The sequence below is a fragment of the Rhipicephalus microplus genome, chromosome X (assembly GCF_043290135.1).
Source record: "Rhipicephalus microplus isolate Deutch F79 chromosome X, USDA_Rmic, whole genome shotgun sequence".
NCBI classification, from domain to species: domain Eukaryota; kingdom Metazoa; phylum Arthropoda; class Arachnida; order Ixodida; family Ixodidae; genus Rhipicephalus; species Rhipicephalus microplus.
In genome coordinates this window covers 728,786-747,332 of record NC_134710.1, presented here as the reverse complement: position 1 = coordinate 747,332, position 18,547 = coordinate 728,786, and the positions used below count along the sequence as shown (strand labels likewise).

The following is an 18,547-nucleotide window of genomic DNA, read 5'->3' as shown; positions in this document are numbered from 1 at the left end:
TTAATTCATCAGCCGAAATCCCTATTAAAAAGATGCTAGTATCATCAGCGTAAATTATAAATTTTGCCTGAAGATTTATGGCAATAATATCATTAATATAGAGATTAAAAAGGAATGGGCCTAAGATATTGCGCGCCTTCCATCCTGACTCAATAAAAGTTTATCCAATCCAATCCAATCCATCCTGACTCACGTGTAGCCACGGGAAACCCCCCTCGACCGCTCCCGAGGACCGGCATCGGCAGGCGTGCTCGTGCCTTCCTTCTCTGTGTACGCACTGACTGCAGCCGCACAGCTGAGCTGCAGTTTCGCCGCACCAACAGCGGGAGCCCGGCGCGTGCGGAATGCCCGGCGGATGAGACCATCGAGCGTGTTCTGCTGCAGTGCCCCGGCTACACACACCAGCGCCGGCGGCTCTTCGATGCATGAAGTGGGCAAATGAAGTGGGCTTTTCTGTGGACTGACAATTGTGTTATTAAGGCAGGACAAACTCTCGATAGTGTGGTGCACAGAATTGTCAGTGATGTTGATCTACACGAGTTCAACGCATAGGTGTGAAATAACGTAAGCTTGAAAAAAAAAAAGAAAACATAATGGCTTATTTTCTTCCGGGTGACTTTAATAACATTTCTTCGCAGAACTGGGGTTTTTCTTCGATTCATTTCAATGCTCGTAGCCTTCCTAAAAATCATGACAGTATTACCGCTCTACTAGCTACCCTTAATCATCAGTTCTCGGCTATCTGTTGCTCCGAAACTTGGTTATCGCCTGGTCATGGGGACTTGTATGGCTTTCCCGGTTATGTAAGCGATTATGCTCACCGAACTAATGATCGTCATGGTGGCTCCGCCATTTTTATATCAAACAACATTCTGTATAAAAGGCGCAATGATTTAAACCTAAATGTGGCGAAATGTAAATCTCTTTGGTTGGAAATTGATCTGCCGGGTCTTTGTCAGAATCAACGAAAAACTATTCTTGCTACCGTCTATCGATCCCCTTCCAGTGACCCCTCTGCTTTTTGTAATGCGCTTCGTCACTTGCTTGATAAACTTACTGCTGAGCGCAAGAATATAATAATTATGGGCGATATGAACTTTGACTTACTAGATTCCTCTGACCATTCTGCTCTCGAGTATAAGACTTGTTTTCATAGTTTTGGGTTTAAATCGCTAATATCTGTACCAACACGCTGTTCTGATAACGGCTCACGGTCATCAATCGATCACATCCTCACAAACATTGATGACGTCAGTCATGCTGGTGTCATTGAGAGTGAATTCACAGATCACTTTCCTGTATTCTTATATTTTGAACAGGTCATCACTCGTAGCAACATAATACGTCAAAAGTATCGCTTTGATTCAGACAAGTACTGCATGCTCATTGCCGATGAAGATTGGTCCAGTGTATACGCCGCGAATGATCCTGAAGAGGCCTTGACCAGGTTCTACGACGCTATTTATTCAGCAGTTGAGCGTTCAACTACATTGAAATCATCTAACAGACGCTACTTCGCCCCACGGTGCCCTTTGTTATCACAATCACTGATACGATCTCTTCGCAAAAAAGAGAACCTATATAAAAAAACGAAACGTCAGCCTTTTAATTCACGCTTGAAATCACGCTCTAAAACTTACTCCAGCACATTAGCTACACTTTTGAGAAAGGTTAAACAAAGTTATTATGAGCGGGAACTACAGAATTGTGGACATAACTCCGGGAAAAAAATGGCAGCTTTTAAAAGAATTCTTAAATTCCACTCAGTCGCGCAGAAAAGTGACCTCTATTCGTGTCGACGTCACCCTCACTACAGCCAGTGACGTGGCCAACGCCTTTAATGTACACTTTTTCACTAGCCTTGCAGTCCCCTTCTCCTCAGACTATGTAGCTCCGTTTTCTCACAGTCCTCAGTCGATGTTTCCTTTTCCTACATGTGCTTCTGAAATTTCCTCAATTATTTCTGGATTAAAAGCTACCGGAGCTGGGTTAGACAACATCCATTCAAAGCACATTAAACTTTTAAGATATCTTGTAGCGCCTAAATTAAGCCAAGTTTTTAACCGCCGTTTGAATAACGGTGTTTTCCCGGAAAAATTAAAAGTTGCGAAGGTAGTGCCAGTATTTAAAAAAGGTGATGCCCTCAGCATGTGCAATTACAGGCCCCTATCTGTCCTTCCCTTCCTGGATAACATTTTGGAAAAACTAATTGAAATAAGAATATCTAAATATTTAAGCAAATTTAACATACTTTCTCCTTGTCAGTTTGGTTTTAGGGCTGGTCTTTCCACTGATACTGCAATTGCTTGTTTCACTGACAAAATCAGATCATTCATTGATAATGGTAACATCGCAGGATCTGTCTTCGTCGACTTTACTAAAGCATTTGACAGTATTGATCATTTCATCCTACTTCGCAAACTCCAGTACTAGGGCATAAATGGTCCCGCATTAACGTTATTACAGAGCTTTCTTCTTAATAGGTTTCAGGTGGTCTCGGTCGAAAATTTTACATTACAACCCCATTACAAGAGGTGTTCCGCAAGGTTCAATTTTGGGTCCGTTATTATTTTTATTATTCATAAATGATTGACCACGTTGCCTTAATTATTCTTCTTGTTTACTTTACGCTGATGACACGACTCTCTTTTCTCATCACTTGGATTTAAGGACTCTCGTGTCAAGACTTCAAGCTGACCTTAGTTGTTTGTTGACTGGCGCAACTTTAATAGATTGTTGATTAATCCTTCCAAAACCCGTTTTATTCTTCTTTATTCACCAAACAAACAACTAGCATTCATTCCTTGCCTTTATGTGAACTCAGTAGTTATTTCTTTAAGTGATCATACGTCATTTTTAGGAGTTATAATGGACACACATCTGAAATTTCAGCAACATATCAATTCTGTTTGTAAAAAGATTTCGTACGGTATCAGGGCATTGGTCAAGTCACGAATGTGTTTTAACATCAAAACTCTGAAGGCATTGTATTATGCATTCATACACAGTCATCTCAGTTATTGCAATACATCATGGGGTAATTCATATTCGGTGCACATTTGGCCGTTAAAGGTATTGCAAAAACAAGCAATTCGACTCATATCTTTCGCTTCACGTCAAGCGCCATCACATGAAATTTTTCGCCAGCTTGACGTATTACCCATCTCCCAAATGTACGTTTATAATGTGTGTGTTTTGTTTTTCAAAATTTTCCACCGTACCCTCACTATTGACATATTTCCTATTACCTTGTTGGATAATTCCAATAATACTAGATTCGCGGTCGCCCATAACCTGTTATTACCTAAAGTTCGCACTAATTATGGAAAAATGAGCATTGTTTTTTCATCAATTTCATTATGGAATTCTTTATCACATGATGTTAAAGACTTAATGCACATTCATGTTTTTAAGAGAAAATTCAAAAAGTCTCTATTAAACGTATAACTGCTAGATTTCGTTAATTTTTGATATCTTGCTTTGTTTGTAAAAAATAGACCGAAATGTTCCGTGACTTGCTCTTTCGTTATTCATATTTTAGCTTATTCATTGTATTAACATAGGACGTCCCACCTGCGGTTTACTACCTTGGGACCTCCTCCTGCATACTTACTGACAATGTACACTTCTGATGCTAATAAAGAAACATTGATTGATTGATTGATTGATTGATTGATACGACCGATTGGGACTTCCACACGTGAGTCTCGACCACCTACGGTTTCCTCGCGCGCATCGTAGGTGGTGGTAGTGGTTAGAAGATGAGAAAAGGCACCTAATTTCTGAAACCCGGTCGCGCTCCTTAGGGCCTTCGAGGCACTGCTGAACTTTTACATGCTGAGCATGCTATACTAGGGGCTAGTCATGCGCCGTCGCCGTCCGCAGCCTCCCCTCCTCCTCCGCCAGCCATCTGTGCATCCATTCCTCCTCTCAACACAACGCGCGCTGCGCTCGATTCTCCCCTCCGCGCGCCGCGCGACCTTTAGTTTTACGTGCGCCAGCTGTATTCTAACGCGCGCATGCGCAGGCCGGGGCCGGCGCTCACTATAAATAACCGGGTGTCGGGGCGCGCCACCCTTCGTCGGTTGGTTTGTGCGGTCGCTCCACGTCCGATGTCGCTGGTGAAAATGTATGCTAACGAATCCGCAAACACACTGACATCCCTTCCAATAGCGTCAGCCAATGTGTTGGCGGAACCGCAAGCAATTTCGAAGACACTTCGTCTGTGGACAAGGCCGCGCTGAGAAGAGCTCGCGATGCGGAACGCAAACATCGGCGTCGAGCGGAAGATCCCCAGCTCCGAGAACGTGAAGCAGCTGCGAGACGTCAGCGTCGAGCGGAGGATCCCCTACGAGAAGCAGCTGCGATATGTCAACGTCGAGCGGAATATTCCCAGCTTCGAGAACGCGAAGCCGCTGCGAGGCGTAAGCATCGGCAAGAGAATCCGGACGGTGAAGCCGCGTGCAAGCGTCGACACCGCGAGGCCGATCTCGATGCCGCCCGCGAGCACTAGCGCGCCGCGATAGCGGCGGGGCGAGCCTAGCAGTACGCCACGCCCAACGCTCGCTTCAAGCGCGACTTCCTCGAACGGAGCTTCGGCCACAGCTGCAAGGTGTGCGATCGACTTTGGTTCGACAACTTGACGCGGATCGGCAACATTCAGAATGAACTGCATCGTTCCAAAGCGTTGTCGGTTCTTTGCGATGCGTTTAGAAGCGACGCCGACGAACTTGCCGACTACGTCGAGTGTGCCACGTGCAAGCAGTCGTTAATTGTCGGTAGAATTCTATCGCTCAACGTGACACCTTCGACCGCTGCAACCAGACCCATTCACTCTTCACTTTACAGACCATAAAGCCATCTTGCTCAAAATACCTAAAGCGTCTCATCAATAAACATCGTCTTTCGCAGCATACGTGCGTGCGCGTTCAATCGTGTCGCGTTCACTCGTGTTCACTCATAACACACACGCATGTCGCAAATTACAAACCACATTTATCGCAGTTCAACATATATGCTCCGCATGCTAACCAGTGTTCCCACTCGGGAAACTGTGGTCATTTTTTTTTTCTACGATGTCTACCTATTCACGCGCCTCTAAAGAGGCCCGTTACACACGTGCTGGAGTTTGTTGACATCGCACCACGCCGCATTCCTCCTCGGAGTCCTACGGGACTTTGTTTACGTGCGCCGCTCCGATCTGCCTGACGGACTTTTTTTTTTCCTTCCTTTTTCGGAGCATATACTCTTTCCCCTCTCTCTCAGACAGGGAGCGCCTAACCTCTTTCCACTTCTCCAGTGGGGTTTTTTTTTTTTTTTGCCTTCGCGGGCGCATCGCTTCACCTCCGGTTTCTCGGTGGTTTTTCGGTGGATTGCGTGTGCTGCATTTGGTTTCTTACGCGCGTGCGCGATACGAGCGATCGAATTCATTTCACTACCCTTCTCTTACCCCCTTTCTTCTGTCTCTTCAATTCCAATTCCCCCATTCCCTGTGCTAAACCGTGGAAATGCCCTCATCGAGAGAGGCAGTAACGAAACAGCGCTTACTTCTTCATTTTTCCTCTTTCAATGTCACTTCGGAGCAGACGGATGGATATGTCGGAGTATGGGAGGCGTAGTGAAAAGCCATCGGAGTTCCTGAAATGCATCATCACACTCCTGCGAGTGTGCTGACAAATCAGAACTTCCGGTTAGAATATTGGTCAAGGGGGCGATATTGGAGGCGAAATTCCGGACGTAGCGCCGGAAGTACGAACATAGGCTAATGAAGCTTCGGAGCTCAATGGTGGTTGGTTTTGGGAACGCCACGACTGCATTAAGTTTTGTAGGGCCCGGAAGAATGACGTCCTTAGAAATCACATGGCCGAGGATTACAAGCTTGCGAGCGCCGAAGTGGGATTTCTTCAGGTTGAGTTGAAGTCCCGCCGTGGAAAAGCACGTAAGAACTTGCTCGAGGCGGCTGAGATGGGTCGTAAAGTCGCTTGAAAATACCACAATATCGTCCAAATAACAGAGGCACGTTTTCCATTTCAGACCTCGCAGGATGGTATCCATCATCCTTTCGAAAGTGGCGGGCGCATTGCAGAGGCCAAAGGGCATAACGGTGAATTCATATAGTCCATACGGTGTTACAAAGGCTGTCTTTGGGCGATTACCCTCTGCCATGGGCACCTGCCAGTAGCTGGAGCGTAAATCTAACGAAGAAAAGAACTCTGCTCCTTGTAGACAGTCTAAAGCATCGCCGATGCGAGACAGAGGGTATACGTCTTTGCGCGTTATCTTGTTGAGTCGGCGGTAGTCAACGCAGAACCAGATAGATCCGTCTTTTTTCTTGACGAGAACAACCAGTGAAGCCCAGGCACTGTTGCAGGGCTCGATGATGCCACGTTTCAACATGTCCTCCACTTGTTCGTCCATGACACGGTGTTCAGCAGATGACACACAGTACGGACGCTGTCTTAGCGGGGCTTGTTGACCAGTGTCAATACGGTGAACGACCACAGAGTTTCGGCCTAAGCCCGACTGGTCGCGATCGAATGAAGAGCGAAAACGGAGTAGAAGATTTATAATCTCTTGGCGCTGAGTTAGTGCAAGCTCAGAGTCGATGGCATCCGAGAAAACGTCCAGAACATCATTAGGCGCATTGGTAGGAGCGACAGCACAAATTGGGAGCGAAACCGTAGAATCGGGTATAATAGCTGGAAGAATGCACTCGTAAGGTTCGTAGCTTCCCAGGCATTCTCCACGTAGTAGAGATGACGGACTGTCCGAGGGATTGCACACATAAATTGCAGAGTGACCGTTGTGAAAAACGATGACGGCAAATGGAAGCATGACATTTCGAGGGCACGCAGATGTGACCTATGGCATCAACAACACAGGCGATTTCGCAGGAGAAACACACGACACCAGGACTAGAACCGCTGAGAAAGGTGCAATGTCAACGTCAGAAGCAGCAAACACTGTACACGAAGCGCCATCGTCGGGGTCATAGCACGGCAGAGAAAACGCGAGTTCGGAAAGAGCATAGTCGACCAAAGCAGAATTCGACGAAAGAAAGTCCCACCCAAGGATAACGTCATGCGAAGAACGGAATAAAACTACAAAAGCGACCGTACATCGCACCTTCAATGACAACTCGTGCAGTGCACAAACCTGAAGGCTGAACATGGTGGGACGTAGCTGCCTGCAAAGATAGGTCGCTAAGTTGAGTAGTCACTTTCTTCAAGTTTCGGCACAGTTTCTCGCTAATTACAGATACGACAGCTCCAGGGTCAACAAGTCCATGCACCTTAATTCCATCAATATAGAGTTCGATTTTGTTCGGGGGACAGCAGTTAGGTCTTGAAATTTTTGCTGCCAACGCAGTTCTTGCCTCCGAAACTGCGCCCGTCAGTTTTCCCCTCACGGTGGGCTGTTGTGACGCAACATTGGAGAAATAGATCGGCGACGAGGAGAAGGCAAACGGCTTGAGCCGGATGGTCGGCGACCGGGACGTACGTCTAGAGGTGGATCGGCAGGAACGGGATATCGTGGCTGAGTGGGCGTGTAGTGTGAGGCCTCTGCAATGTCATGAGAAGGGAAGCTGCAACGGATGCAGCGCCGAGCTATGTGGTCAGGGATGCCACATGAAAAACATATTGGCCGATTATCCGGAGTGCGCCATTGCCTGACGGTAGGGGCACTGTTCGATGAATAAGGTACCATAAATGGTCATGCAGGCGGCGGCCTCATATAAACGTTCCGAGTTGTTTCGTATACAGCCGGAGACGGGACGGTCAACGGGCGGGCAGGTGCCGTCGACGAATAAACGTGGCGAGTTCCTTCGTAGATAGCTGGCGACGATGGAGCACGTGGCCGAGCAACAGCGGCTGCATATGTTAGTAGTGCGGTAACAGATGGTGGTCTCTGAGCTGGCAGCAATGCTTCGGCAACTTGCGATTCAATGACCTGGCGAAGCGAAGGCGACAAGGGTGCCATCGGCTCGGTAGTTCTTGTGATTATAGATAGCTGCCGGTGACCTCCTCGCGTATGAATTGCTTTATGAGTGGCATCAATGCAAATTGGTCCGCGGTGTCATGGCGATAGTCTAGGTATGAGAGGTCCGCGGTGTCTTGAGCAGAGCAACGTGTGGAGGCACGCTGCCTACGCAGCTCATCATAGCTTTGACAAAGCTGAATCACCTCGGCGACCGTCTGGGGACTCTTCGCACCAAGCATTTGGAATGCACCGTCGTCGATTCCTTTCATGATGTTCTTGATCTTGCCTGCCTCGTCCAGAGTCGAGTTGATGAGCTTGCAGAGGAAGAGCACATCTTCGATGTAGTTCATTAAAGTCTTACCTGTTCTCTGTACTCTGCCATGCAAGCGCTGTTCAGCACGAAGGCGACGGACAGCAGGACGGCCAAAGACTTCCGAGAGGGTTTTTGCCAATTCGGACCAGGTACTGAAACCACTTTGATGATTTCTATACTATATTTTCGCCAAGTCGGTCAGGTAAAAACTCACATTTGTGAGCTTTTCGGCTGCGTTCTACTCATTGAACGCGCTCACCAGTTCATACTCGGCAATGCAGTTGTCCACATTTTGGTCCTCTGTGCCACTAAATATGAGGGGGTCGCGCTGCCGAGGGGATCGCGCTGCCGAAGAGCGCCAGCGTAGAAGACAGGTACAGCTGCGAGATCTGGAGTGGCGGCCTGAGACGGCCCCGGATCAGTCATAGCAGAAGGTCGTAGGAGTGTACGGCTGCGAAGTTCCAGGGTGAGGATCAGTATCCCAGCACTTCCATTGCTTGAAACAGGGTGTTGAACAAGCAGGAGTTGACTCGGCGAGCGAGAGAATTATATAACGCAAGGGCTAACTGAATGCAAGCCTGCGATCACAGCGCGTCTTCTTCTTTCTCTACTCGAGCTCCGCGTCCACTGCCTTCGTTACAAAACGTTTTGTTCACTCTCTCCAGACGCAAGACCGTCGTCTTTCAATGGGATAACATGCAGATACGGAGCAATTTTTTTTCTCTTTGTTTCACCACCTTGAACGGCTCATCATAAGAAAGCTGGGGGGGGGGCTGTACAGCGTCGTGCTTCACGAACACGTGAGAACAAGATAAGAGATCCCAGGAGACGCGGACAGGCCAAAGTGCTGGCAGACGCGGAGGGGCAGGGCGCAGCTTGCTCATAATGTTCTGTAGCCGCAGGGCTTACTCGCTGTTGGCCTGGTCATTTGCGTTTTCGCTGTCGGCGATAAACGGCCCGGAAGGCGAAGTGTTGTGCCGCATACGAGTTCAGCCGAGCAGCAACCAATGCCCGCTCCTGATTCAAAATAAAACCAGAGGTAAAACCTTCACCCAACTGTGACTTGAAGTTGCTGTCAGGCTATAGTCGCGATGGAACCTTTCCACCATACCGTTGCTGATGGGATGGTAGGCCGTTGTTCGGATGCGTAGAATTCCGCGTGATGTTCCCGAATAGGGCAGTCTCGATCGGTCGATGGAAATCTGAATCGCGCTACCTAGTGGCAGATGAAGGCGTGGGCAACCGTTTCGGCAGTGATGTCTGGGATGGGGACGCCTTCCGGCTATCGCATGAAGCGGTCTAAGCAAGTTAGCAAGTAGTTTTGTCCTTAATAATAAGGCAATGGTCCCACAATGTCCAAATGCACATCATGGGGAAACTGAGTGTCCGGCTCGGGGAAAGATTTTAAGGGGGTCACAGTATGGCGCTGCACTTTGGAGCGTCGACAGGATAGGACGTCCAACGTCGGACATCCCGGTTTATTCCGGGCCACACAAACCTAGCTGTGCAGAGCTGTCGAGAGGCTCGGATTCCCGGAGGCGAGGGGCCATGCAGCGATTCATAAATGTTGTGTTGAAGATACGGGGGCATGAACGATCTGGTCCTACCAGTGAGCATGTCACAACAAACAGATCCTGCCGGTCCATCCAGCCATTGCAGCTTCAAGGCTCTGGTTGTGGACTTTAGTAGGTGCTTCAACTCCGGATCGCTGCGTTGAGCCGTCGTTAGTGTGGCGAAGTCAATGCCGCTTGGTAGGCTGACGGCACGCTCACTGGGCTGCACGAAAGAACCTCTGCCACTGCATTGTCCTTGCTGCTAGCATGGCGTATATCTGTCATGAATTTTGTTATGTAAGACATTCGGCGAAGCTCTCATGCCGCGTGTACACCCGTATCTGAGTTGATCGCGCACAATGCGCAAGTTAGCGGCTTGTGATATGTGAGTGCGAAAATTCTCGACCTTCCAAATAGTGGCAGAAATGTCGTATAGCCGCGTATATGGCCAGGAGCTCCCTACCAAAGGTAATGTATCAGCGTTCGGCCGTGCTCAATTTTCCAGAGAAAGAAATAGGTTATCACCTTCCGCTTGACCTCTGCTGTAGTACGGCTTCAATAGCTGTGTCTTACACGCCCGCCTTTACGCATTGCGGTACCCAGGTTGCGGGCATGCGAGCAAGGCGGCATTCGGGAGAGACTTATGCCGAAAGGAAATTACCGCTTGGTCGTTCCACTGAATGTCGCTTGCTTTAGTTCCTGGAACTGCTATAGTAGGCTGTGCAGCGGGTGAAGGATGTGGGCGTGGTAACCGCCATGAGCCGATCAGCGAGCTCGGCGACGGCAGGTGGGTGGGCTTCCTGCTCTGAGGCCTCGACAACCAAGCGAACACTTGATGGCAGCTAATGTAAAAAGAGTTCTCGAAACAATGCTCCGTCTGAGCTGTTTGTTGTTTCGCCGCGCAATAGTTGCATGTGTCGCAACAGTTGACTATAAAAGTACGTCACAGAGGTTCATGTCGTGATGCAATTACTGTAGTTGCTGCGATTCAGGGGGCATTACACTGCGGATGAGAGTTTCTTTTAGCGTTACGTATGCTTTTTCAGCAGGTGCGTCGAGTAAGAGATCCCGTATTTCACTGGCTATGGGTGGCGGGAGAGAGAGAATAAACTTTATTGTAGAATAAACTTTATTGTAGAATAAACTTTATTGTAGAATAAACTTTATTGTAGAATAAACTTTATTGTAGAATAAACTTTATTGTAGAATAAACTTTATTGTAGAATAAACTTTATTGTCGGGAGGTTGCTCACGACGTAATGGTATTTGGTCAAGTCTGATGTGATGCGTCACGCTGCGAACTGGGGTTATACTTAAATAAACCAGAGTGTGGGGTCCGCGGTCCAAAAGAGTGGCAGCTTACCGTCGACTGAGTACACTGTCGGCATAGCGTCCGTTGTGGACGTCGAAGTCATAGTCGCGGAGTCAGTCGTCGACGTCGAAGTCATTGCAACGTTGATGCTGTTAGGTACGGCGGTTGGGCGTAAAGGGGAGCGAAATTCCGGTTACTACGAACGACGATAGTTATAGCGCGCGAACAGAACGACGACAAGGAGACTAGAAGGACACGAAGGACACTTCTTGTCTGTTTGTCGTCGTTCTGTTCTCGCGCTATAACTATCGTCATGTCAGACCAACTAGCCCAAACTGCCACACTTCTAAACTACGAACGAGTCGCATATGGGCTCCTTGCCTGCTGAAAACCGTTCCAGCCGGTACGCGCATTTGTAATCTGCAGAACGCTACAATGCATAGCAACCACAGCGGCCGCTATTGGCTACACTCTCGCAGGAAAGCTCGCCGACTTGCACTTAGCAACGGCCGCCGCGCCCGTGACGAAATCGAAGGCAAAATAATCTCGTTCTCGGGGTGCCTTTCGAGGGAATCCTTAATCACTGCGCCTTTGGGAGAGGTGTGAAAATTTCAGGTGTTTTGTTTCAGTAAAGAGTGAACGCACCCACCACCCGTGGAATTTTCGTCGCCGTCTGTGCTCACCAACTGCTTTCGCGTTGCCGGAAAACTCGTCCGCCATCAGGCGGAGGGGGGGGAGGGGGGGAGTGATTCTTAAATGAAAATAAGAGAAAAGCGAGTCCCGTAACTGCCTCTCAAGGGGAGGACACCTCAACAGTAGCTCACGAGGAATTGGGTGAGGAGAGATTAAAAGGATATGATTAAAAGGTATAGAGATAAAGAAAGCGGAAGGAGAGACCGAGGCGCAGGGACAACCACATACGGAAGTAAGAAGAAGATAGGAAAGAAGGACACGGTCGGAGGAGTCCGAGGACGGGGCACCACTCGGTGAGAGCTCTTGTCGGCGTCAGGAGACGGCGTAGGGCGAGCCAGTCGGCCAGAGCTTCACTGTCGTCGGAGATCGCGGGGGCAAAACCGGTCGGCACGAAATTCAGCAAGTGAGAGTTCCCGTGGGTCTCGCCAATGAATATCTGTGTTGTCACCAGTGTTTCATGTGATCTCGCGTTGTTGTAACGCGCGATCGCCGCAAGTTTGAGTTGCAGTCCCAGTGGTGGTGGTGGCATAGGGGTTAAAGAGGAAGGCACCTAATATTTCCAGCCCCGTGGGGAGCACGGTCAGTGCATGCGGAGAAGGGGAATGGGAGAAAAGTGTATAAAAGAGAAAAAGGTTAAGTAAGCAGTGACGCAGACGTCTTCAGTTTAAACAGCAGTCCGGCAGCAAGGATAGGGGTGGCAAGGGTTCCATTCTCATTGGTTGGTCCTACTGTTTGGGGATTCTTTTTCTTATTTTTAAACAGTGAGCCACTCTCGCTCTTGAATACATCTGCTGTTTCCCCCTCCCAATAACTGATGCATTCTTTCCGCCATACTCGGCCAACACCCTCTAGACTAAGTCTAGAGGGTGTTTATATTTATTTTATTTACTTTTTATTTACAGATACTGCAATCACCATTTAGTGATTTTAGCAGGGTGGTACATGAAGTTAGTCATGAACAAATGGCAAGTACAATGACATATAATATATACGTGTTATACAATGTGTATAGGGCAAATACAAACTTCAACTGGCAATAACATACAATAAAAAATAGGAGACTACAATTATACAAGCATGTACAGTGGTATGTAATGCTATTTAACAATTCAACTGGTTAGTGCACTTTCTAATTCCGAGGAAAACAATGCCAATGAGGGTGCTGAAACAATTGCATTAGTTAGTTTGTTCCACTCGACTATGGTGCGAGGAAAAAATGAATACTTAAAGCAATTATTGCGTGTGGGAAAGGGAGTTATGGTGAGGTCATGTCTCTGCCTGGTAGAGTAGCCAGAAGAAAAAGAAAAAATATCGGCTATGTCTACTTGATATTGGCCGTTAATTAGTTGGTACAGAAACTTAAGCCTTGAGTTACGGTATCTTAATGATAAAGGTGAAAGTTGAGCTCTGCTTAATAGGTCAGTAACAGAAGTCCTCGAAAAATTATTGTAGACAAAACGAACTGCTCTTTTTTGCACTTTTTCTAATTTGTTAATGTTAGTCTTAGTAAAAGGATCCCATATAATAGCGGCGTAATCTAATATTGGTAAAACAATTGATTTGTACGCGAAAAGGCGGACAGAAGGAGTGGATAGTTTGAGAGCACGACATAGAAAAAACAGTTTGTAAGTTGCATTGGCCGTTACATGTGTAATGTGTTTGTTCCAGCAGAGATCATTCGATATGTAAAGCCCCAAGTACTTATAATAAGTGACTTCAGTCAAAAAGGTGTTGTTAGCATTGTATCTGAAACGCAAAGGTTTTTTTCATGTGTGTAATTCGCATAAAAACAGTTTTATCAAAGTTAATGACCATCTGCCGTTCCTCGCACCAGGAGGCTACTTTTTGAAATGCCTGATTTAACAGAAGTTGGTCGGATGTGCTATGAACCTCAGAGTACAAAACACGGTCATCTGCGTAAAGTTTCACTTTAACAGGAATTTGTTCTACAATATCATTAATGAACAAAAGAAATAGTAGAGGCCCTAGAACTGAGCCTTGGGGAACGCCAGAACCAACCATTACATATTTTGAGTTGCAATCGCGAAAAGAAACAAGTTGTCGTTTAGTTAGGTAGAAAGAGAGCCAGCCCATTAACTTTTTGTTTTTAAGTATTTTCTATAATTTAAAAAGTAATTTTTTGTGGGAAACCTTATCGAAGGCTTTGGCGAAGTTCAAAGCCTTCGAGTATGGCGGAAAGTATGGCGGAAAGAGTATGGCGAGTATGGCGGAGTATGGCGGCCGAGTATGGCGGAAAGAATGCATCAGTTATTGGGAGGCGGAAGCTGGTCCTGCTCGCATCGCCTACCTCGAACCCAGGCGCCTTCGGCGGTATACCCTCGCTCCCAGAGACGCCATAATTTGTTTGCAACTGCCAAGACACGCCTCGCTAGCAAGGAATGCAGTGGCTCTGGGAGTTTAAAATGTGAAAAAGCGCCTCTTCACGCTGCACCCGCTTATATGTCATCTGGGTACCACTGCGCTGTCATCTGATGCGACAACAACCAACGCAAGAGGAAGAGATTGCTGAGCACTGCCTGTGAAGTTCACAGCGCATCGCGAAAATCGTGCCGGTGCGGTGTTTTGCGATTGCACAGATTCCCGTTCACAACAAAAAATGCCGAGCTCCGCCGTCTTAGGATATAATCGCAATCAGCAGAAAAAACTACGAGTTCTGTGAGTTGTACGAGTAAGTAAACTTGTGTTTATCCAAGCGTCACTCCAGCTGTTTCACTTTACAGCAGCGATTTGCGCGCAGTATGCCTGTAGTATGAGGCACAAAACTATTGCCGTACTCTTTCGCAGGCCTATTGTCAGCAATAGGATATACGTATTACGACTCACGCGTGGATACACGCACCACGCTTGTTTAGTACAACCATAACGGCCTATCATCACGATGCGTGACTGGCACGGAATGCATGACTTTTGAGCCAGTCGAACTGCGACATGCGTTGACTGTCACTAGGCGAATCTACATGTGCTTTCGGCCAGCGTCACCGTATCATTTTAAAATCTTGTTCTTGGTGGCACTCTCGCACCGCGCGTGTGGTCCGAGTGCCCGGCAGGACTGACGATTGATACACATGAGGTGCATGAGAGTAAGTTAGAAACAGATTCTAACGCTACGTTGACGCCGGCTTACAGCACAAATTCTGCCTTGTCACAGCCAAGGCAAGCCGCAGTTCGTCTGAGTCGAAAGCAACGCTTTCCGCTGTTCGCGTTTCTTTCAATCGCAATAATACGTACCTGAAGAAGCCGCTTCCGTAGTCTGCAATGCACGTGCTGCAGACATTCCACACTGTCGAGGAAGGTCTCCTCGACGTTTCACACGGCATCAGCATAAACTTCCAGCACAGGAACAGCGCGAAACATGTTCCGGACTCGAGTTGTGAGGTTTCACGTTTGATTCGCAGAGCGTCTGCTCGCCTAGCACTTGAGAGTGTTGCTTCGCCGCGCTAGCAACAGACGGCGCCACGCGCTTTTCAATACGGCAGCAAGCACTGAGCTGTAGTTGCCAAAGCGACACATGGTGGCACTGCGACTTTAGACAGGCTAAGGGAGGAGAGGCCGATGCTTTACGGTTTTGTAGAAACACATCTCAGGGACATGGAACAACCTCCTAACAATGCGGACTACGCGTGGGAATATTGTAATAGAACAGAAGGCAGCATAAAATGGAGTGGTATAGGGGCATTCATTCATAAAAGTACAGACTGGCAAAGGGTCAAGCAAGAGTGCAAGGAACATTTATGGCTAAAAGGGTAAGTGGCAGGGCAAATGACACTCCTTAGTTTCGTGTACGTGTGGACGGGAGCAAAGGCCAGAGAGGAAAACCAGGCAATGGTAGAGTGTATATAAAAGGACATTCAGGAGTTAGGAGGAGAGTGCGAGATAATTTACTAGAACATATGAATCCACATATAGAAGATATAGATGGGTATACCGACCCGACAGGCAAAATGATCATGCATATGTGTAAAAGGCTGGACTTGATCATTTGCAACAGTACCGAGAAGTGTGAAGGGCAAATAACATGGGAGGTAGGAAGGCTGCAGTCGACGATAGATTGCGCACTGATGTCACATAGGATGTATGATAAACTCAGAGGAATGCACATAGATGAAGGTGGCTCCAGAAGTCTGGGTAGTGATCACAAACGTATCAAGCCAAGTTTTGGAACAGCAGTGAAGGTGGGAAGGAGATAAGATGAGCAACTACAAGAAAACTTTCATTCGCAAAGGCAAATTGAAATAGCCACTAAACAAATTGAGAAAGTAATCACTGAGGATAATAAAACAGTGTGGACATACACGAACCTAATTAGACTGAGTTAGAGCTTACTAACGCACGTGACAAGTCACCCCGGAAAAGAAGACACAAACCCGAAAGTTGGTGGGATGAGGAAGTTAAAAGAGCCATAGCAAAACGTCAGGAAGCCTCTAGGGAACACAGACATGCTAAGCAGCGGGGTGAACCGACAGATGATGTTGAAAGAAAATGGGAAATATTTCTAAGCTGTAGAAGGGATGCATCCCTTCTGATCAATGAAAAGATTAGAAGAAAGGGAGCCCAGTGGCTGGCAGAAGTACATAAAAAAGATAGAAACCCAGCGGCGAAATTTCGGAACCATCTAAACTTCCTAAGAAATGAGACGAGCCTAGCCCAGAGGTTTATAACTACAGCTCAAGGTGCTAGGCTAGAAGGGAACAAAGCTATTGAATATATAAGAACAAGGGTAACAGAAAAAAATGGCAGCATATCCACGGAGTGAATGATGGAGAGTGGGGCGAAGCATTCGTCCGTCCATGCGTCCGTCTGTGTGACCGTCCATGCATCTGTTTGTGCGCCCGTTCGTTCATCTATTCAACACTCCAAGTTCCACCATCTCGCATCTTTTTATCATATATTCCCCATATAGAAGCACCGCCATCCAGCGGATATTCCAAGAACTAAACGAGAGGTGGCACACGCACACTTTCTTACGGCCTGCGCTTTGGGTCCACTTCCCACCTTTAACCACCTTGAGTTCATGGTATATTCTAGTTCACTGTATTCATGGCACTGCAACCAAACGCTCGCTGAACCTTTCGAAAACCAAGGAGGTTACGCCCAGCGAGTATAACGTAGCAACCTTTCCCTGTCAGATAGGGCTCAATTTACATGCCAATGGCTGCTAATGAGAAATGAGAGACAGGAGAATTCGGCTTTTACTTTCTTACGGCTTGCGCTTCGTATCTACTTCTCATTTTTAACCACCTTGAGTTCATTCATGGTATATACAAGTTCATTGTATTCATGGCACTGCGGTTCAACGCTCGCTAAACCTTTCTAAAGCTAAGGAGGTTACACCCAGCGAGTATAATGTAGCATCCCTTTCTTGTCCGATAGTGCTCAATGTACATGCCAATGGCTGCTAATGGGGATCGCAGTGTGCGCATTGACTAAAAACCGAATGCTCATGTCTCTCATTCCCCATTAGCAGCCATTGGCATGTACATTGAGCACTATTTTTTATTGTTAAACAACGCACAGAAGAAATCTCTCACTGGCACCACCTTGGAGGTCAAGTGTTATACCTATTTCGGGTATGTGCCACTGGTGGTTATATACGAGGGACGCCCAAGCCACGCCATAAGGAGCTTCGCCCCTAAAATTTCAACACAGAAGTGCTTTATGCACCACAATAGACAAGGATGAATCAAGTGGCGCAATGGCTCCATTTTCACAACAAGAGTGGGAAAGGGCTGAGAAAAGGGTTCCTAGTAGTACATCAACAGGCCAGGATGGCATTCCAATTATGCTGATAAATACATTAGGTCCGAAGTCTAAGCAGGCTTTGAGAAAGGCAGTGAGCAAAATAATAATCGATGGAGAAGTTCTTGAGGGATTGAAACTTAGCAGGATGAGCATTATCTATAAAGAAAAGGGGGACAAAGCTGACGTGAACAACTACCGTCCTATAACAGTGACATCAGTGGTCCACAGGCTGGCGATGAAGATTATAAAGGAAAGACTGCAGGCATGAATAGAGGATGAGGGGGTGCTGGGGGAACTGCAGAATGGGTTTCGGAAACACAGGAGGTTAGAAGACAATCTGTTCTCACTGGCGCAGTGCATCGAAATAGCAGAAAAGGAACACAGGCCCCTGTGGCTAGCATTTTTGGATATCAAGGGAGCGTACGATAGCGTGGTTCAAGAGCAATTGTGGGGAATACTGGACACACTAGGCGTGAAACATGTAGTCACTAATCTTTTAAAGGATATCTATAAAGGTAACAAGGTAGTTATAAAGTGGGAAAAACAGGTATCCAAGCCTGCAGAGGTAAAACGGGGGCTTAGGCAGGGGTGTCCCCTGTCACCCTTATTATTCATGATGTACCTACCAGGATTACAGGCCAAATTAGAGAGAAGTGGACTGGGCTTCAACCTCTCTTTAGTCAAACAAGGAAAACTTATTGAACAGGCACTACTAGCATTGATGTAAGCAGATGATATAGTGCTAATGGCCAACAACAAGGAAGATTTGCAGAGATTGATGGACATCTGCGGTAATGAGGAAGATAGGTTAGATTTCAGATTCAGTAAAGAAAAATCAGCAGTCATGGTTTTGAATGACAACGAAGGTAGTGAGCTTAGAATACAGGAGGCCACGCTAGAGATAACAGATAAATACAAATATCTGGGCGTATGGAT

General features: G+C 47.1%; 1 protein-coding gene across 3 annotated transcripts in view; it reads right to left on the bottom strand.

The window, feature by feature from the left end:
- The window catches only part of LOC119175609 (prolactin-releasing peptide receptor), a 76,934-nt gene extending 59,711 nt beyond the window's left edge, over positions 1-17,223 (bottom strand). For 2 of the 3 annotated variants that reach the window (XM_075881656.1, XM_075881657.1), the window contains exon 1: positions 15,101-17,221. In XM_075881656.1, the coding sequence (XP_075737771.1) occupies positions 15,101-15,195 (95 nt within the window). In that variant the 5' untranslated portion in view covers positions 15,196-17,221. Of the gene's footprint in view, positions 1-15,100 lie in introns of all 3 variants that reach the window. The other variant, XM_075881658.1, reaches the window with a different exon arrangement.
- Positions 17,224-18,547: the final 1,324 nt, after the last annotated feature.